Here is a 22,440-nt window from a genome sequence, read left to right on the forward strand (position 1 = left end):
TATATTAATGTGACTATGGTAACCTGTCAGTATATATTCATGTGACTATGGTAACCTGTCAGTATATATGAATGTGACTATGGTAACCTGTCAGTATATATTAATGTGACTATGGTAACCTGTCAGTGAATATTAATGTGACTATGGTAACCTGTCAGTATATATTAATGTGACTATGGTAACCTGTCAGTATATATTAATGTGACTATGGTAACCTGTCAGTATATATTAATGTGACTATGGTAACCTGTCAGTATATATACATGTGACTATGGTAACCTGTCAGTATATATTAATGTGACTATGGTAACCTGTCAGTATATATTAATGTGACTATGGTAACCTGTCAGTATATATTAATGTGACTATGGTAACCTGTCAGTGTATATTAATGTGACTATGGTAACCTGTCAGTATATATTAATGTGACTATGGTAACCTGTCAGTATATATTCATGTGACTATGGTAACCTGTCAGTATATATTAATGTGACTATGGTAACCTGTCAGTATATATTCATGTGACTATGGTAACCTGTCAGTATATATACATGTGACTATGGTAACCTGTCAGTATATATGAATGTGACTATGGTAACCTGTCAGTATATATTAATGTGACTATGGTAACCTGTCAGTATATATGAATGTGACTATGGTAACCTTTCAGTATATATTAATGTGACTATGGTAACCTGTCAGTATATATTCATGTGACTATGGTAACCTGTCAGTATATATTAATGTGACTATGGTAACCTGTCAGTATATATGAATGTGACTATGGTAACCTGTCAGTATATATTAATGTGACTATGGTAACCTGTCAGTGAATATTAATGTGACTATGGTAACCTGTCAGTATATATTAATGTGACTATGGTAACCTGTCAGTATATATTAATGTGACTATGGTAACCTGTCAGTGTATATTAATGTGACTATGGTAACCTGTCAGTGTATATTAATGTGACTATGGTAACCTGTCAGTATATATTAATGTGACTATGGTAACCTGTCAGTATATATTAATGTGACTATGGTAACCTGTCAGTATATATTACTGTGACTATGGTAACCTGTCAGTATATATTAATGTGACTATGGTAACCTGTCAGTATATATTAATGTGACTATGGTAACCTGTCAGTATATATTAATGTGACTATGGTAACCTGTCAGTATATATTAATGTGACTATGGTAACCTGTCAGTATATATTAATGTGACTATGGTAACCTGTCAGTATATATTAATGTGACTATGGTAACCTGTCAGTATATATTAATGTGACTATGGTAACCTGTCAGTATATATTAATTTGACTATGGTAACCTGTCAGTATATATTCATGTGACTATGGTAACCTGTCAGTATATATTCATGTGACTATGGTAACCTGTCAGTGTATATTAATGTGACTATGGTAACCTGTCAGTGTATATTAATGTGACTATGGTAACCTGTCAGTATATATTAATGTGACTATGGTAACCTGTCAGTGTATATTAATGTGACTATGGTAACCTGTCAGTATATATTCATGTGACTATGGTAACCTGTCAGTATATATTAATGTGACTATGGTAACCTGTCAGTATATATGAATGTGACTATGGTAACCTGTCAGTATATATGAATGTGACTATGGTAACCTGTCAGTATATATGAATGTGACTATGGTAACCTGTCAGTATATATTAATGTGACTATGGTAACCTGTCAGTATATATGAATGTGACTATGGTAACCTGTCAGTGTATATTAATGTGACTATGGTAACCTGTCAGTATATATGAATGTGACTATGGTAACCTGTCAGTATATATGAATGTGACTATGGTAACCTGTCAGTATATATTAATGTGACTATGGTAACCTGTCAGTATATATTAATGTGACTATGGTAACCTGTCAGTGTATATTAATGTGACTATGGTAACCTGTCAGTGTATATTAATGTGACTATGGTAACCTGTCAGTATATATTAATGTGACTATGGTAACCTGTCAGTATATATTAATGTGACTATGGTAACCTGTCAGTGTATATTAATGTGACTATGGTAACCTGTCAGTATATATTCATGTGACTATGGTAACCTGTCAGTATATATTAATGTGACTATGGTAACCTGTCAGTATATATGAATGTGACTATGGTAACCTGTCAGTATATATGAATGTGACTATGGTAACCTGTCAGTATATATGAATGTGACTATGGTAACCTGTCAGTATATATTAATGTGACTATGGTAACCTGTCAGTATATATGAATGTGACTATGGTAACCTGTCAGTGTATATTAATGTGACTATGGTAACCTGTCAGTATATATGAATGTGACTATGGTAACCTGTCAGTATATATGAATGTGACTATGGTAACCTGTCAGTATATATTAATGTGACTATGGTAACCTGTCAGTATATATTAATGTGACTATGGTAACCTGTCAGTGTATATTAATGTGACTATGGTAACCTGTCAGTGTATATTAATGTGACTATGGTAACCTGTCAGTATATATTAATGTGACTATGGTAACCTGTCAGTATATATTAATGTGACTATGGTAACCTGTCAGTATATATTAATGTGACTATGGTAACCTGTCAGTATATATTAATGTGACTATGGTAACCTGTCAGTATATATTAATGTGACTATGGTAACCTGTCAGTATATATTCATGTGACTATGGTAACCTGTCAGTATATATTAATTTGACTATGGTAACCTGTCAGTATATATTCATGTGACTATGGTAACCTGTCAGTATATATTAATGTGACTATGGTAACCTGTCAGTGTATATTAATGTGACTATGGTAACCTGTCAGTGTATATTAATGTGACTATGGTAACCTGTCAGTATATATTAATGTGACTATGGTAACCTGTCAGTGTATATTAATGTGACTATGGTAACCTGTCAGTATATATTCATGTGACTATGGTAACCTGTCAGTATATATTAATGTGACTATGGTAACCTGTCAGTATATATGAATGTGACTATGGTAACCTGTCAGTATATATGAATGTGACTATGGTAACCTGTCAGTATATATGAATGTGACTATGGTAACCTGTCAGTATATATTAATGTGACTATGGTAACCTGTCAGTATATATGAATGTGACTATGGTAACCTGTCAGTGTATATTAATGTGACTATGGTAACCTGTCAGTATATATGAATGTGACTATGGTAACCTGTCAGTATATATGAATGTGACTATGGTAACCTGTCAGTATATATTAATGTGACTATGGTAACCTGTCAGTATATATTAATGTGACTATGGTAACCTGTCAGTGTATATTAATGTGACTATGGTAACCTGTCAGTGTATATTAATGTGACTATGGTAACCTGTCAGTATATATTAATGTGACTATGGTAACCTGTCAGTATATATTAATGTGACTATGGTAACCTGTCAGTGTATATTAATGTGACTATGGTAACCTGTCAGTATATATTCATGTGACTATGGTAACCTGTCAGTATATATTAATGTGACTATGGTAACCTGTCAGTATATATGAATGTGACTATGGTAACCTGTCAGTATATATGAATGTGACTATGGTAACCTGTCAGTATATATGAATGTGACTATGGTAACCTGTCAGTATATATTAATGTGACTATGGTAACCTGTCAGTATATATGAATGTGACTATGGTAACCTGTCAGTGTATATTAATGTGACTATGGTAACCTGTCAGTATATATGAATGTGACTATGGTAACCTGTCAGTATATATGAATGTGACTATGGTAACCTGTCAGTATATATGAATGTGACTATGGTAACCTGTCAGTATATATTAATGTGACTATGGTAACCTGTCAGTATATATTAATGTGACTATGGTAACCTGTCAGTGTATATTAATGTGACTATGGTAACCTGTCAGTGTATATTAATGTGACTATGGTAACCTGTCAGTATATATTAATGTGACTATGGTAACCTGTCAGTATATATTAATGTGACTATGGTAACCTGTCAGTATATATTAATGTGACTATGGTAACCTGTCAGTATATATTAATGTGACTATGGTAACCTGTCAGTATATATTAATGTGACTATGGTAACCTGTCAGTATATATTCATGTGACTATGGTAACCTGTCAGTATATATTAATTTGACTATGGTAACCTGTCAGTATATATTCATGTGACTATGGTAACCTGTCAGTATATATTAATGTGACTATGGTAACCTGTCAGTGTATATTAATGTGACTATGGTAACCTGTCAGTGTATATTAATGTGACTATGGTAACCTGTCAGTATATATTAATGTGACTATGGTAACCTGTCAGTGTATATTAATGTGACTATGGTAACCTGTCAGTATATATTCATGTGACTATGGTAACCTGTCAGTATATAGTAATGTGACTATGGTAACCTGTCAGTATATATTAATGTGACTATGGTAACCTGTCAGTATATATTAATGTGACTATGGTAACCTGTCAGTATATATTAATGTGACTATGGTAACCTGTCAGTATATATTAATGTGACTATGGTAACCTGTCAGTATATATTAATGTGACTATGGTAACCTGTCAGTATATATTAATGTGACTATGGTAACCTGTCAGTATATATTCATGTGACTATGGTAACCTGTCAGTATATATTAATGTGACTATGGTAACCTGTCAGTGTATATTAATGTGACTATGGTAACCTGTCAGTATATATTCATGTGACTATGGTAACCTGTCAGTGTATATTAATGTGACTATGGTAACCTGTCAGTATATATTCATGTGACTATGGTAACCTGTCAGTATATATGAATGTGACTATGGTAACCTGTCAGTATATATTAATGTGACTATGGTAACCTGTCAGTATATATTAATGTGACTATGGTAACCTGTCAGTATATATTAATGTGACTATGGTAACCTGTCAGTATATATTAATGTGACTATGGTAACCTGTCAGTATATATTCATGTGACTATGGTAACCTGTCAGTATATATTAATGTGACTATGGTAACCTGTCAGTATATATTCATGTGACTATGGTAACCTGTCAGTATATATTCATGTGACTATGGTAACCTGTCAGTATATATTCATGTGACTATGGTAACCTGTCAGTATATATTCATGTGACTATGGTAACCTGTCAGTATATATTCATGTGACTATGGTAACCTGTCAGTATATATTCATGTGACTATGGTAACCTGTCAGTATATATTCATGTGACTATGGTAACCTGTCAGTATATATTCATGTGACTATGGTAACCTGTCAGTATATATTCATGTGACTATGGTAACCTGTCAGTATATATTCATGTGACTATGGTAACCTGTCAGTATATAGTAATGTGACTATGGTAACCTGTCAGTATATATTAATGTGACTATGGTAACCTGTCAGTATATATGAATGTGACTATGGTAACCTGTCAGTATATATGAATGTGACTATGGTAACCTGTCAGTATATATTAATGTGACTATGGTAACCTGTCAGTGTATATTAATGTGACTATGGTAACCTGTCAGTGTATATTAATGTGACTATGGTAACCTGTCAGTATATATTAATGTGACTATGGTAACCTGTCAGTATATATTAATGTGACTATGGTAACCTGTCAGTGTATATTAATGTGACTATGGTAACCTGTCAGTATATATCAATGTGACTATGGTAACCTGTCAGTGTATATTAATGTGACTATGGTAACCTGTCAGTATATATTCATGTGACTATGGTAACCTGTCAGTATATATTAATGTGACTATGGTAACCTGTCAGTATATATTAATGTGACTATGGTAACCTGTCAGTATATATTAATGTGACTATGGTAACCTGTCAGTATATATTAATGTGACTATGGTAACCTGTCAGTATATATTAATGTGACTATGGTAACCTGTCAGTATATATGAATGTGACTATGGTAACCTGTCAGTATATATTAATGTGACTATGGTAACCTGTCAGTATATATTAATGTGACTATGGTAACCTGTCAGTATATATTCATGTGACTATGGTAACCTGTCAGTATATATTAATGTGACTATGGTAACCTGTCAGTATATATGAATGTGACTATGGTAACCTGTCAGTATATATTAATGTGACTATGGTAACCTGTCAGTATATAGTAATGTGACTATGGTAACCTGTCAGTATATATTAATGTGACTATGGTAACCTGTCAGTATATATTAATGTGACTATGGTAACCTGTCAGTATATATTAATGTGACTATGGTAACCTGTCAGTATATATTAATGTGACTATGGTAACCTGTCAGTATATATTAATGTGACTATGGTAACCTGTCAGTATATATGAATGTGACTATGGTAACCTGTCAGTATATATACATGTGACTATGGTAACCTGTCAGTATATATTAATGTGACTATGGTAACCTGTCAGTATATATTAATGTGACTATGGTAACCTGTCAGTATATAGTAATGTGACTATGGTAACCTGTCAGTATATATTAATGTGACTATGGTAACCTGTCAGTATATATTAATGTGACTATGGTAACCTGTCAGTATATATTAATGTGACTATGGTAACCTGTCAGTATATAGTAATGTGACTATGGTAACCTGTCAGTATATATGAATGTGACTATGGTAACCTGTCAGTATATATGAATGTGACTATGGTAACCTGTCAGTGTATATTAATGTGACTATGGTAACCTGTCAGTATATATGAATGTGACTATGGTAACCTGTCAGTATATAGTAATGTGACTATGGTAACCTGTCAGTATATATTCATGTGACTATGGTAACCTGTCAGTATATATGAATGTGACTATGGTAACCTGTCAGTATATATTCATGTGACTATGGTAACCTGTCAGTATATATTAATGTGACTATGGTAACCTGTCAGTATATATTAATGTGACTATGGTAACCTGTCAGTATATATTAATGTGACTATGGTAACCTGTCAGTATATATTAATGTGACTATGGTAACCTGTCAGTATATATTAATGTGACTATGGTAACCTGTCAGTATATATTAATGTGACTATGGTAACCTGTCAGTGTATATTAATGTGACTATGGTAACCTGTCAGTATATATTAATGTGACTATGGTAACCTGTCAGTATATTTTAATGTGACTATGATAACCTGTCAGTATATATTCATGTGACTATGGTAACCTGTCAGTATATATTAATGTGACTATGGTAACCTGTCAGTATATATTCATGTGACTATGGTAACCTGTCAGTATATAGTAATGTGACTATGGTAACCTGTCAGTATATATACATGTGACTATGGTAACCTGTCAGTATATAGTAATGTGACTATGGTAACCTGTCAGTATATATACATGTGTACCAAGCATTTCACTGTTAGTCCACACCTGTTGTTTACGAAGTGACAAATAACATGTGATTATGTTATTGTATTTGACCTTGAAAAAAGTCCAATGTAAACCAAGGTGTGTGTTACCTGTATCCATGAGTTCCACAGTGTTCAGCAGGTCGTCAGGAGTCCGTGTGAAGCTGCTGACACTCAGACCACTGTCAGTACTCTGGTTACGGGCCCTACAAGCAGTAACCAACACACACAGTTGTAATATTGGCTAAAACGTGACAAGACAAGACAAGACAGGACAGGACAGGACAGGACAGGACAGGACAGACAGACTCACCCGTTGAGGGTGGGGTCTACATGGTTGTTCCTCATTTTCCCATCATGCTCCAGTCCACTCCTCACCGCCACATCCTGACATGGGTTACATTATTGATTATTTATTACTAGTTTACTTTATTTTACTTCCAGTATTATTATTATTGGTTCTTTAAAAACAACTGATATTAAAAAGTCTGCTGGTACTTGCTGTTACAATAAAAACATCAATTTTAAATAAATAACACACACATATACAGTGCATTCGGAAAGTATTCATGTTGTTACAGCTTCATTCTAAAATGGATTAAATAATTATTTCCCCTCATCAATCTACACACAATACCTCCATAATGACAACGTGAAAACAGGTTTTTCGAAATTTTTGCAAACGTATTACTTATTTACATAAGAATTCAGACCCTTTGCTATCAGACTCGAAATTAGCTCAGGTACATCCTGTTTCCATTGATCATCCTTGAGATGTTTCTACAACTTGATTGGAGTCCACCTGTGGTAAATTCAATTGATTGGACATGATTTGGAAAGGCACACACCTGTCTATATAAGGTCCACAGTTGACAGTGCTTGTCAGAGCAGAAACCAAGCCATGAGGTCGAAGGAATTGTCTATAGAGCTCTGAGGCAGGATTGTGTCCAGGCACAGATTTTAATTTATTTTAAATTTTTAATAACCTTCATTTAACTAGGCAAGTCAGATAACAACAGATTCTTATTTACAATGACGGCCTATGAACAGTGGGTAACTGCCTTGTTCAGGGGCAGAATCACAGATTTTTACCTTGTCAGCTCAGTGATTCGATCTAGCAACCTTACGGTTACTGGCCCAACGCTCTAACCACCAGGCTACCTGCCGCCCCGATCTGGGGAATGGTACCAATTTTCTTTGCAGCATTGAAGGTCCCAAAGAACACAGTGGCCTCCATCATTCTTAAATGGAAGAAGTTTGGAGCCACCAAGACGCTTCATAGAGCTGGCCACACGGCCAAATTGAGCAATCGGGGGAGAAGGGCCTTGGTCAGGAAAGATGACGAGGAACACAATGGTCACACTGACAGAGCTCCATAGTTGGGAGAACCTTCCAGAAGGACAACCATCTCTGAAGAACTCCACCAATCAGGCCTTTATGGTAGAGTGGCCAGACGGAAGCCACTCCTCAGTAAAAAGGCACATGACAGCCCACTTGGAGTTTGCCAAAAGGCACCTAAAGGACTCAGACAATGTGAAACAAGATTCTCTGGTCTGATAAAACCAAGATTTAACCAAGATACTTTATTAACTTACTATGACTGAACTAGGTAGCTACTTTATTAACTTACTATGACTGAACTATCTAGCTACTTTATTAACTTACTATGACTGAACTAGGTATCTACTTTATTAACTTACTATGACTGAACTAGCTAGCTACTATATTAACTTACTATGACTGAACTAGGTATCTACTTTATTAACTTACTATGACTGAACTAGCTAGCTACTATATTAACTTACTATGACTGAACTAGGTAGCTACTATATTAACTTACTATGACTGAACTAGGTATCTACTTTATTAACTTACTATGACTGAACTAGGTATCTACTTTATTAACTTACTATGACTGAACTAGCTAGCTACTATATTAACTTACTATGACTGAACTAGGTATCTACTTTATTTACTCACTATGATTCAGAGAGATGAATACACTGGTTCAGAGAGATGAATACACTGGTTCAGAGATGAATACACTGGTTCAGAGAGATGAATACACTGGTTCAGAGAGATGAGCCGAATACACTGGTTCAGACAGCCGAATACACTGGTTCAGAGATGAATACACTGGTTCAGAGAGATGAATACACTGGTTCAGACAGCCGAATACACTGGTTCAGAGAGCCGAATACACTGGTTCAGAGAGATGAATACACTGGTTCAGAGAGATGAATACACTGGTTCAGAGAGATGAATACACTGGTTCAGAGAGATGAATACACTGGTTCAGAGAGATGAATACACTGGTTCAGAGAACCGAATACACTGGTTCAGAGATGAATACACTGGTTCAGAGATGAATACACTGGTTCAGAGAGATGAATACACTGGTTCAGAGAGATGAATACACTGGTTCAGAGAGATGAATACACTGGTTCAGAGAACCGAATACACTGGTTCAGAGATGAATACACTGGTTCAGAGAGATGAATACACTGGTTCAGAGAGATGAATACACTGGTTCAGAGAGCCGAATACACTGGTTCAGAGAGATGAATACACTGGTTCAGAGATGAATACACTGGTTCAGAGATGAATACACTGGTTCAGACAGCCGAATACACTGGTTCAGAGAGCCGAATACACTGGTTCAGAGAGATGAATACACTGGTTCAGAGAGATGAATACACTGGTTCAGACAGCCGAATACACTGGTTCAGAGAGATGAATACACTGGTTCAGAGAGATGAATACACTGGTTCAGAGAGATGAATACACTGGCTCAGAGATGAATACACTGGTTCAGAGATGAATACACTGGTTCAGAGAGCCGAATACACTGGTTCAGAGATGAATACACTGGTTCAGAGAGATGAATACACTGGTTCAGAGAGCCGAATACACTGGTTCAGAGAGATGAATACACTGGTTCAGAGAGATGAATACACTGGTTCAGAGAGATGAATACACTGGTTCAGACAGATGAATACACTGGTTCAGAGAGATGAATACACTGGTTCAGAGATGAATACACTGGTTCAGAGAGATGAATACACTGGTTCAGAGAGATGAATACACTGGTTCAGAGCCGAATACACTGGTTCAGACAGCCGAATACACTGGTTCAGAGAGGCGAATACACTGGTTCAGAGAGATGAATACACTACATGACCAAAAGTATGTGGATACCTGCTCGTCGAACATTTAATTCCAAAATCTTGGGCTCCCGAGTGGCACAGCGGTCTAAGGCACTGAATCTCAGTGAGGCGTCACCACAGACACCCTGGTTTGAATCCAGGCTGTATCACAGCGCTCTAAGGCACTGCATCTCAGTGCAAGAGGCGTCACCACAGACACCCTGGTTTGAATCCAGGCTGTATCACAACCGAACGTGATTGGGAGTCCCATAGGGCGGCGCACAATTGGCCCAGCATCGTCCGGGTTTAGCCGGTGTAGGCCGTCACTGTAAATAAGAATTTGTTCTCAACTGACTTGCCTAGTTAAATAAAGGTTAAATAAAATAAATAAATAATACAATTAATATGGAGTTGGTTTACCCTTTTCTGCTATAATAATCTCCATTCTTCTGGGAAGGCTTTCCACTAGATGTTGGAACATTGCTGCGGGGATTTGCTTCCATTCAGCCACAAGAACATTAGTGATGTTGGGCACTGATGTTGGGTGATAAGGCCTGGCTCGCAGACGGCGTTCCAATTCATCCAAAAGGTGTTCGAAGGGGTTGAGGTCAGGGCTCTGTGCAGGCCAGTCAAGTTCTTCCACACCGATCTTGACAAACCATTTCTGTATGGACGTTGCTTTGTGCACAGGGGCACTGTCATGCTGAAACAGGAAAGGGTCTTCCACAAACTGTTGCCACAAAGTTGGAAGCACTGAATTATCTACAATGTCATTGTATGCTGTAACGTTAAGATTTCCCTTCACTGGAACTTAAAGACCTAGCCCGAACCAGCCCCAGACCATTATTCCTCCTCCACCAAACTTGGCACTATGCATATGTACAGGTAGTGTTTTCCTGGCAACCGCCAAACCCAGATTTGTCCATCGGACTGCCAGAGGCAGTTTGGAACTCGGTAGTGAGTGTTGCAACTGAGGACAGATGATTTTACACGCCACGCACTTCAGCGGTCCCGTCCTGTGAGCTTGTGTGGCCTACCACTTCCCGGCTGAGCCGTTGTTGCTCCGAGATGTTTCCACTTCACAATAACAGCACTAACAACTAACCGGGGCAGCTCTAGCAGGGCCTAAATTTGACGAACTGACTTGTTGGAAAGGTGGCATCCTAAGACGGTGCCATTTTGAAAGTCACTGAGCTCTTCCAGTAAGGCCATTCTACTGCCAATGTTTGTCTATGGAGATTGCATGGCTGTGTGCTCAAATTTTTCAACAGTAGCCAAATCCACTGTTATGAAGGGGTGTCCACATACTTTTGTATAGATAGTGTATATTAGTGTTTTATTTTTCATAAATGTTTTACAAATGTTAAAAGTTTTGTTCCACTTTGACATTAGAGTATTTTGTGTAGATTGTTGACATAATTTTTTTTGTTTAAGACAATGAAATGCATTTTAAAGTCAAGGGGTGTGAATACTTTCTGAAGGCACAGTATAGAACATAATATCTATATATATTCCAGTGTGTTTGACCCCTGACCTGTACTCTGATTGGATGGGCCAGGTCCTGTTGTTTCCGCCTCAGCCTGTCCTTCTCCACCTGCAGCTGCTGCCTGCGCTTGGTTACCACTGTCGCAATGCCAACCGGGTCAGAGGTCAGGGTTGAGGGCTTCACCTGGGCTACAGCACTCTGGACTGGAGGGAGGACAGGGTCAGAGGTTAGGGAGGGAGACAGGGTCGGGGAGGGAAACAGGGTCAGAGGTTAGGGAGGGAGACAGGGTCGGGGAGGGAAACAGGGTCAGAGGTTAGGGAGGGAGACAGGGTCGGGGAGGGAGACAGGGTCAGGGGTTAGGGAGGGAGACAGGGTCGGGGAGGGAAACAGGGTCAGGGGTTAGGGAGGGAGACAGGGTCGGGGAGGGAAACAGGGTCAGAGGTTAGGGAGGGAGACAAGGTCAGGGTTAATGTTAGGGAGGGAGACCGGGTCAGGGGTTAATGTTAGGGAGGGGGACCGGGTCAGGGGTTAATGTTAGGGAGGGAGACCGGGTCAGGGGTTAATGTTAGGGAGGGAGACCGGGTCAGGGGTTAATGTTAGGGAGGGAGACCGGGTCAGGGGTTAATGTTAGGGAGGGAGACCGGGTCAGGGGTTAATGTTAGGGAGGGAGACCGGGTCAGGGGTTAATGTTAGGGAGGGAGACCGGGTCGGGGAGGGAGACCGGGTCAGGGTTAATGTTAGGGAGGGAGACCGGGTCAGGGGTTAATGTTAGGGAGGGAGACCGGGTCAAGGGTTAATGTTAGGGAGGGAGACCGGGTCGGGGAGGGAGACCGGGTCAGGGTTAATGTTAGGGAGGGAGACCGGGTCAGGGGTTAATGTTAGGGAGGGAGACCGGGTCAGGGGTTAATGTTAGGGAGGGAGACCGGGTCAGGGGTTAATGTTAGGGAGGGAGACCGGGTCGGGGAGGGAGACCGGGTCAGGGTTAATGTTAGGGAGGGAGACCGGGTCAGGGGTTAATGTTAGGGAGGGAGACCGGGCCAAGGGTTAATGTTAGGGAGGGAGACCGGGTCGGGGAGGGAGACCGGGTCAGGGTTAATGTTAGGGAGGGAGACCGGGTCAGGGGTTAATGTTAGGGAGGGAGACCGGGTCAGGGGTTAATGTTAGGGAGGGAGACCGGGTCAGGGGTTAATGTTAGGGAGGGAGACCGGGTCAGGGGTTAATGTTAGGGAGGGAGACAGGGTCAGGGTGTCTGTGACTGTTAGGGAGTGTCTTATCTACCAGTTGTTCCTGTTTAACCAGACTGTTCTCTCTGGCCTTGAGGCAACTCTCCCTCTCTGTTTCGGTCGCTCCCTCCGTCTCTCTCTCTCTCTCTCTCTCTCCCTCCGTCTCTCGCTCCCTTCCTCCGTCTCTCGCTCCCTCCCTCCGTCTCTCGCTCCCTCCCTCCCTCCCTCCGTCTCTCGCTCCCTCCCTCGCTCCCTCCGTCTCTTGCTCTCTCCGTCTCTCGCTCTCTCCCTTCCTCGCTCTCTCCGTCCCTCGCTCTCTCCCTTCCTCTGTCTCTCGCTCGCTCCCTTCCTCGCTCTCTCCCTTCCTCTGTCTCTCGCTCGCTCCCTTCCTCGCTCGCTCCGTCCCTCGCTCTCTCTGTCCCTCGCTCTCTCCCTTCCTCTGTCTCTCGCTCGCTCGCTCCCTTCCTCTGTCTCTCGCTCGCTCCCTTCCTCGCTCGCTCCCTTCCTCGCTCTCTCCGTCCCTCGCTCTCTCCGTCTCTCCCCCTGTCTCTCCCTCCCTCCCCGTCTCTCCCTCCCCCTCCCTCCCCGTCTCTCCTTCCCTGTCTCATTTTGAACGAGCATATCTCCTGTGCTGTTTGAGCTGCAGTCACAACATTTTGTACATACAGAGCATTCGGAAAGTATTCAGACCCGTTGACTTTTTCCACGATTTGTTATGTTCCAGCCTTACTATAAAATGTATTAAATTGTTTTCTCCCCTCACCAACCTACACAAAATACCCCATAAAAAAACGGAAATATTACATTTACATAAGTATTCAGACCATTTACTCAGTGCTTTGTTAAAGCACCTTTGGCAGCGATTATAGCCGTGATTCTCCTAGGGTATGACGTTACAAGCTTGGCACACCTGTATTTGGGGAGTTTCTCCCATTTTTCTCTTCAGATCCTCTCAAGCACTGTCAGATTGGATGTTGAGCGTCGCTGCCCAGCTATTTTCATGTTTGATCGGGTTCACGTCCGGTCTCTGGCTGGGCCACTCAAAGACATTCAGAGACTTGTCCCGAAGCCACTCCTGTGTTGTCTTGGCTGTGTGCTTAGGGTTGTTGTCCTGTTGGAAGGTGAACCTTCACCACCAGTCTGAGGTCCTGAAGGCTCTGGAGCAGGTTTTCATCAAGGATCTCTCTGTTCTTTGCTCCGTTCATCTTTCCCTTGATCCTGACTAGTCTTCCTGTCCCTGCCGCTGAAAAACATTCCCACAGCATGATTCTGCCACCACCATGTGTCACCGTAGGGATGGTGCCAGGTTTCCTCCAGACGTGATGCTTGGCATTCAGGCCAAAGAGTTGAATCTTAGTTTCATCAGACCAGAGAATCTTGTTTCACATTGTCTGAGTCCTTTAGGTGCCGTTAGGCAAACTCCAAGTGGGCTGTCATGTGCCTTTTACTGAGGAGTGGCTTCCGTCTGGCCACTCTACCATAAAGGCCTGATTGGTGGAGTGCTGTAGAGATGGGAGAACATTTCAGAAGGACAACCATCTCCACAGAGGAACTCTGGAGCTCTGTCAAAGTGACTATCGGGTTCTTAGTCACCTTCCTGACCAAGACCCTTCTCCCCCGATTGCTCAGTTTGGACGGGCAGCCAGCTCTAGGAAGAGTCTTGGTGGTTCCAAACTTCTCCATTTAAGAATGATGGAGGCCACTGTGTTCTTGAGGACCTTCAATGCTGCAGAAATGTTTTGGTACCCTTCCCCAGATCTGTGCCTGGACACAATTCTGTCTCGGAGCTGTACGGGCAATTTCTTCGACCTCATGGTTTGGTTTTTGAATACTTATGTAAATAAGGTATCTGTTTTTTATTGTTAATACATTTGCAAAAATGTCAAAAAATCTATTTTCTCTTTGTCATTATGGGGGATTGTGTGTAGATTGATGAGGATTTTTTTATTTTTTTAATCCATTTTAGAATAAGGCTGTAACGTAACAAAACGTGGAAAAAGTCAAAGGGTCTGAATACTTTCTGAATGCCCTGTATGTATATATATATATGCTGTGTATGTGTATGTATGCAGCCTCTCATAAGCAACAGGTTTCCCATTAGGACCTACAAGCTCCGCCCGTTAGATGTTCTACTAATTAGATGTTCTCCGCCCTGCTTGCCCTATTTTGACAAGCCGCCCTGCTTGCCCTATTTTGACAAGCCGCCCTGCTTGCCCTATTATGACAAGCCGCCCTGCTTGCCCTATTTTGACAAGCCGCCCTGCTTGCCCTATTTTGACAAGCCGCCCTGCTTGCCCTATTTTGACAAGCCGCCCTGCTTGCCCTATTTTGACAAGCCGCCCTGCTTGCCCTATTTTGACAAGCCGCCCTGCTTGCCCTATTATGACAAGCCGCCCTGCTTGCCCTATTTTGACAAGCCGCCCTGCTTGCCCTATTTTGACAAGCCGCCCTGCTTGCCCTATTTTGACAAGCCGCCCTGCTTGCCCTATTTTGACAAGCCGCCCTGCTTGCACTATTTTGACAGAACTTGGGTTCTATTTACAAAAATACACTGATTGGCCCAAGGGGGGCGTTATAGTAACACAACATAAGTCTGAATAATTTCCCCTAACTGGCCCAAGGGGGGCGGGGCATGTTTACTGTTGCCCATAGAAAATGAGACCATATTAGCATGGGCAGCGGCATTGCGGGCTTCCACCATTTTTATGTAGTCAACTGGGTGGGACTTTAACTTCATTGGCTGATCCCTCCAGGTGACCCTGCTGGTCATGTAAAAATCTAACTTTATTTGTCACATGCGCCGAATACAACAAGTGTAGACCTTACCGTGAAATGCTTACTTACAGGCCCTGAACCAACAGTGCAGTTCAAGAAGAGTTAAGAAAATATTTACCAAATAAACTAAAGTAAAAAATAATTAAAAGTAACACAAAATATTTACAGGAGGTACTGGGACCGAGTCAGTGTGCGGGGGCACAGGTTAGTTGAGGTAATATGTACATGTAGGTAGGGGTGAAGTGACTATGCATAGATAATAAATAGCGAGTAGCAGCAGTGTAAAAACAAATGGGGGGGATTAATTGTTCAGCACTCTTGTGGCTTGGGGGTAGAAGCTGTTAAGGAGCATTTTGGTCCTAGATTTGGCTCGCTGCCACCGCTTGCCGTGCGGCAGCAGAGGAAACTGTCTATGACTTGGGTGACTGGAGTCTGACACTTTTATGGGCTTTCCTCTGATACCGCCTGGTATAGAGGTCCTGGATGGCAGGAAGCTTGGCCCCAGGAATGTACTGGGCCGTACGCACTACCCTCTGTAGCGCCTTACAGATACCGAGCAGTTGCCATACCAGGCAGTGATGCAACCAGTCAGGATGCTCTCGATGGTGCAGTTGTAGAACTTCTTGAGGATCTGGGGACCCATGCCAAATCTTTTCAGTCTCCTGAGGGGGAATAGGTTTTGTCGTGCCCTCTTCACAACTGTCTTGGTAGGTTTGGACCATGACAGTTCGTTGGTGATGTGGAGACCAAGGAACGTGAAACTGTCGACCCGCTCCACTACAGCCCCGTCGATGAGAATGGGGGCCTGTTCGTCCCGCCTTTTCCTGTAGTCCACGCTCAGCTCCATTCTCTTGCTCACACTGAGGGAGAGGTTGTTGTCCTGGCTCCACACAGCCAGTTATCTGACCTCCTCCCTATAGGCCGTCTCATCGTTGTCGGGTTTCAAGCCTACCACTGTTGTGTCGAAAGCAAACTTAATGATGGTTTTGGATTTGTGTTTGGCCACGCATTTGTGGGTGAACAGGACTACAGGAGGGGACTAAGTACGCACCCCTGAGGGTCCCCAGTGGGACCCTGGGGGCGGCCCATCAGGAAGTCCAGGATCCAATTGCAGAGGGAGGTGTTTAGTCCCAGGGTCCTTAGCTTAGTGATGAGCTTCCTGGGCACTATGGTGTTGGACGCTGAGCTGTAGTCAATGAACAGCATTCTCACATAGGTGTTCTTTTTGTCCAGGTGAGAAAGGGCAGTGTGGAGTGCGATTGAGATTGCGTCATCTGTGGATTTGTTGGGGCGGTATGCGAATTGGAGTGGGTCTAGGGTGTCCGGAAGGATGCTGTTGATGTGAGCCATGACCAGCCTTCCAAAGCACTTCATGGCTACAGACGTGAGTGCCACAGGGCGGTAATGATTTAGGCAGGTTAACTTCGCTTCCTTGGGCACAAGGACTATGGTGGTCTGCTTGAAACATGTAGGTATTACAGACTCGGTCAGGGACAGGTTGAAAATGTCAGTGAAGACACTTTCCAGTGTGCTTTGAGTACACGTCCTGGTAATCCGTCTGGCCCTGCGGCTTTGTGAATGTTGACCTGTTTAAAGATCTTGCTCACATCGGCTACCGAGATTGTTATCACACAGTCATCCAGAACAGCTGATGCTCTCGTGCATGCTTCAGTGTTGCTTGCCTCAAAGCGAGCATAAAAGGCATTTAGCTCGTCTGGTAGGCTCGCGTCACTGGGCAGCTCGGGTTTCCTTTTGTAATCTGTAATAGTTTTCAAGCCCTGCCACATCCGACGAGCGTCAGAGCCGGTGAAGTAGGATTCAATCTTAATCCTGTATTGACGCTCTGCTTGTTTGATGGTTCGTCTGAGGGCATAGCGGGATTTCTTATAAGCGTCCGGATTAGTGTCCCGCTCCTTGAAAGCAGCAGCTCTAGCATTAATGGCAGAAGTACAATCAGTAAAATTATACAAATATCTTTGCTCCTGATGTCCCTCAAATGATACATAAACAGCCAAAGTGCACTGGAAAAAACAATACAGAGGGAAGAACCAATCAGACAGACCGAAGAACCAATGCAGACAGACCGAAGAACCAATCAGACAGACCGAAGAACCAATCAGACGGAGTAACAATACAGACAGAGTAACACTGCAGACGGAGTAACACTGCAGACGGAGTAACACTGCAGACGGAGTAACACTGCAGACGGAGTAACACTGCAGACGGAGTAACAATGCAGACGGAGTAACAATGCAGACGGAGTAACAATGCAGACGGAGTAACAATGCAGACGGAGTAACAATACAGACGGCGTAACAATACATACGGAGTAACAATACAGACGGAGTAACAATGCAGACGGAGTACCAATACAGACGGAGTACCAATACAGACGGAGTACCAATACAGACGGAGTACCAATACAGACGGAGTAACAATACAGACGGAGTACCAATACAGACGGAGTACCAATACAGACGGAGTACCAATACAGACGGAGTACCAATACAGACGGAGTACCAATACAGACGGAGTACCAATACAGACGGAGTACCAATACAGACGGAGTACCAATACAGACGGAGTACCAATACAGACGGAGTACCAATACAGGCGGAGTAACAATACAGACGGAGTAACAATACAGACGTAGTAACAATACAGACGTAGTAACAATACAGACGGAGTAACAATACAGACGGAGTAACAATACAGACGGAGTAACAATACAGACGGAGTAACAATACAGACGTAGTAACAATACAGACGGAGTAACAATACAGACAGAGTAACAATACAGACGTAGTAACAATACAGACAGAGTAACAATACAGATGTAGTAACAATACAGACGTAGTAACAATACAGACGGAGTAACAATACAGACAGAGTAACAATACAGACGTAGTAACAATACAGACAGAGTAACAATACAGACAGAGTAACAATACAGACAGAGTAACAATACAGACGGTGTGACACTGTAGACGGAGTAACAATACAGACGCATTTAAAAGAGATCTAGATGAGGGAATGTTTGGTAGGTCACATTTAAAAGAGATCTAGATTAGAGAATGTTTGGTAGGTCACATTTAAAAGAGATCTAGATTAGAGAATGTTTGGTAGGTCACATTTAAAAGAGATCTAGATTAGAGAATGTTTGGTAGGTCACATTTAAAAGAGATCTAGATTAGAGAATTTTTGGTAGGTCACATTTAAAAGAGATCTAGATTAGAGAATGTTTGGTAGGTCACATTTAAAAGAGATCTAGATGAGGGAATGTTTGGTAGGTCACATTTAAAAGAGATCTAGATTAGAGAATGTTTGGTAGGTCACATTTAAAAGAGATCTAGATTAGAGAATGTTTGGTAGGTCGCATTTAAAAGAGATCTAGATTTGAGAATGTTTGGTAGGTCACATTTAAAAGAGATCTAGATTAGAGAATGTTTGGTTCCCCAAGGCACAGCAGTTGAAAACCACTGCACTAGACTAGGGCTTCCGTAACTGTTCCTGTGAGTGAGTGGGTGTCCGTCCTATCTGCTGTAATTCTCCTGTTTTATCAGGTGTCCTGTGATTCTCTCTCTCTTTATCAATGCTTGGCTATGAAAAGACAACTGACATCTACTCCCGAGATATGGAACTGTGGCATCCTCTATAACCACTGAGATTGCTAGTCGGGCGGGAGGGTGCGGGCAGCGATCGGTTGAAGAGCATGCATTTAGTTTTACTAGCAGTTAAGAGCAGTTGGAGGCCACGGAAGGAGAGTTGTATGGCATTGAAGCTCGTTTGGAGAATTTGTTAAGACAGTGTCCAAAGAAGGGCCAGAAGTATACAGAATGGTGTCGTCTGCGTAGAGGTGGAACAGAGAATCACCAGCAGCAAGAGCGACATCATTGATATATACAGAGAAAAGAGTCGGCCCGAGAATTGAACCCTGTGGTACCCCCATAGAGACTGCCAGAGGTCCGGACAACAGGCCCTCCGATTTGACACACTGAACGCTGTCTGAGAAGTAGTTGGTGAACCAGGCGAGGCAGTCATTTGAGAAACCAAGGCTGTTGAGTCTGCCGATAAGAATACAGTGATTGACAGAGTCGAAAGCCTTGGCCAGGTTGATGAAGACGGCTGCACAGTACTGTTTTTTATCGATGGTGGTTATGATATCGTTTAGGACCTTGAGCGTGGCTGAGGTGCACCCATGACCAACTCGGAAACCGGGTTGCATAGCAGAGAAGGTACGGTGGGATTCGAAATGGTCGGTGATCTGTTTGTTCACTTGGCTTTCGAAGACTTTAGAAAGGCAGGGCAGGATAGATATAGGTCTATAACAATTTGGGTCTAGAGTGTCTCCCCCTTTGAAGAGGGGGATGACCGCGGCAGCTTTCCAATCTTTAGGAATCTCAGAGGACACGAAAGAGAGGTTGAACAGACTAGTAGACTAGGGGTTGCGACAATGGGGGCGGATCATTTTAGAAAGAGAGGGTCCAGATTGTCTAGCGGTCTGGATTTGGGTGAAGGAGAAGTGGGGGAGGTTTGGGCAAGTTGCTGTGGAGGGTGCAGGGCTGCTGGCTGGGGTAGCCAGGTGGAAAGCATTGGCAGCCGTAAAGAAAGGCTTATTGAAATGATCGATTATCGTAGATTTATCGGTGGTGACAGTGTTTCCTAGGCTCAGTGCAGTGGGCAGCTGGGAGGAGATGTCTTATTCTCCATGGACTTTACAGTGTCCCAGAACTTTTGGGAGTTTGTGCTACAGGATGCATATTTCTGTTTGAAGATTCCAGCCTTAGCTTTCCTAACTGCCTGTGTATATTGGTTCCTAACTTCCCTGAAAAGTTACATATCGCGGGGGCTATTCGATGCTAATGCAGAACACCACAGGATGTTTTTGTGCTGGTCAAGGGCAGTCAAGTCTGGAGTGAACCAAGGGCTATATCTGTTCCTGGTTCTACATTTTTTGAATGGGGCATGCTTATTTAAGATGGTGAGGAAAGCACTTTTAAATAATAACTAGGCATCCTCTACTGACGGAATGAAGTCAATATCCTTCCAGGATACCCGGGCCAGGTCGATTAGAAAGGCCTGCTCGCTGAAATGTTTTAGGGAGCGTTTGACAGTGATGAGGGGTGGTCGTTTGACCGCGGATCCATAACGGACGCAGGCAATGAGGCAGTGATCGCTGAGATCCTGGTTGAAGACAGCAGATGTGTATTTAGAGGGCAAGTTGGTCAGGATGATATCTAAGAGGGTGCCCAGGGTTACCGATTTAGGGTTGTACCTGGTAGGTTCATTAATAATTTGTGTGAGATTGAGGGCATCTAGTTTAGATTGTAGGACGGCCGGGGTGTTAATCATGACCCAGTTTAGATCACCTAACAGTACCAACTCTGACGATAGATGGGGGGCAATCATTTCACATCTGGTGTCCAGGGCACAGCTGGGGGCTGATTGGGGTCTATAACAAGCGGCAACAGTGAGAGACTTATTTCTAGAAAGGTGGATTTTTAAAAGTAGAAGCTCGAACTGTTTGGGACCTGGATAGTATGACAGAACTCTGCAGGCTAACTCCGCCCCCTTTAGCAGATATCTTGACGGAAAAGTTTGTAAGGAAATTTCTGAATTTTTGGTGGTCTTCCTACTGTGACCTAGGTACTGTGACCTAGGTGTGGGTCTCTCTGTCTCTTGCTCGCTCTCTTTCTCTGTGTCTCTCTCATTACTGTTACCTAGGTGTGGGTCTAACCAGGAGGTGGTCTTGGTGATGTGGTTGATGTAGTAGACCTCTCCTTCAGGAGTCACTGCCTGTTCCCAACCCTCTGGGAGGGGGCCTGGAGCGGACACACAGGACAGAGGGAGGCATGGAGAGAAAGGAGAGTGCTACTTTTAGTGGTACTGTCAACAAGAATGAAATATAATCAATTAATAAAACATGTAAGGAGAGAAAAAGACAGAGACAGAGAGACACAGAGACAGAGACACACAGAGAAAGACAGAGAGAGACAGAGAGAGACACAGAGACAGACAGAGACAGAGAAAGACAGAGAGAGAGAGACAAAGAGACAGAGACAGATAAGAGACAGACAGATCAGAGAGACAGACAGAGACAGACAGACAGAGACAGACAGACAGAGACAGCGAGAGAGACAGAGAGAGAGACAGACAAACAGACAGAGAGAGACAGTGAGAAAGCGAGAGACAGCGAGACAGAAAGAGAGACAGAAGAAGAGGGTGGTACCTGTGTTGGAGCTGGTGTTACTCTGTGTGTGTGTGTTGGGTGCAGGGTGTGCCAGGGTGTGTGTGTGTGGCGGGGGAGCAGAGAGCAGGTGGGGCGCTGCGTTGGTCTGGAGATGGGAGAGACGGGGGTCATGCCATGTGGTCGTCTGGTCCAGGTGACTACACACACACA

At 42.3% G+C, this 22,440-nt stretch overlaps 1 protein-coding gene across 1 annotated transcript in view; it reads right to left on the reverse strand.

Annotated features, from left to right (window-relative positions):
• The window catches only part of LOC139537978 (transcriptional coactivator YAP1-like), a 42,293-nt gene that overhangs the window by 7,113 nt on the left and 12,740 nt on the right, over window positions 1-22,440 (reverse strand). Inside the window, exons 3-7 of the mRNA XM_071339909.1 lie at window positions 22,270-22,427; window positions 21,761-21,862; window positions 12,091-12,245; window positions 7,724-7,797; window positions 7,522-7,616 (exon numbers count right to left, since the gene is read on the reverse strand). Of these exons, the coding sequence (XP_071196010.1) occupies window positions 7,522-7,616; window positions 7,724-7,797; window positions 12,091-12,245; window positions 21,761-21,862; window positions 22,270-22,427 (584 nt within the window). The remainder of the gene's footprint in view (window positions 1-7,521; window positions 7,617-7,723; window positions 7,798-12,090; window positions 12,246-21,760; window positions 21,863-22,269; window positions 22,428-22,440) is intronic.

This window comes from Salvelinus alpinus, chromosome 13 (assembly GCF_045679555.1).
Source record: "Salvelinus alpinus chromosome 13, SLU_Salpinus.1, whole genome shotgun sequence".
NCBI classification, from domain to species: domain Eukaryota; kingdom Metazoa; phylum Chordata; class Actinopteri; order Salmoniformes; family Salmonidae; genus Salvelinus; species Salvelinus alpinus.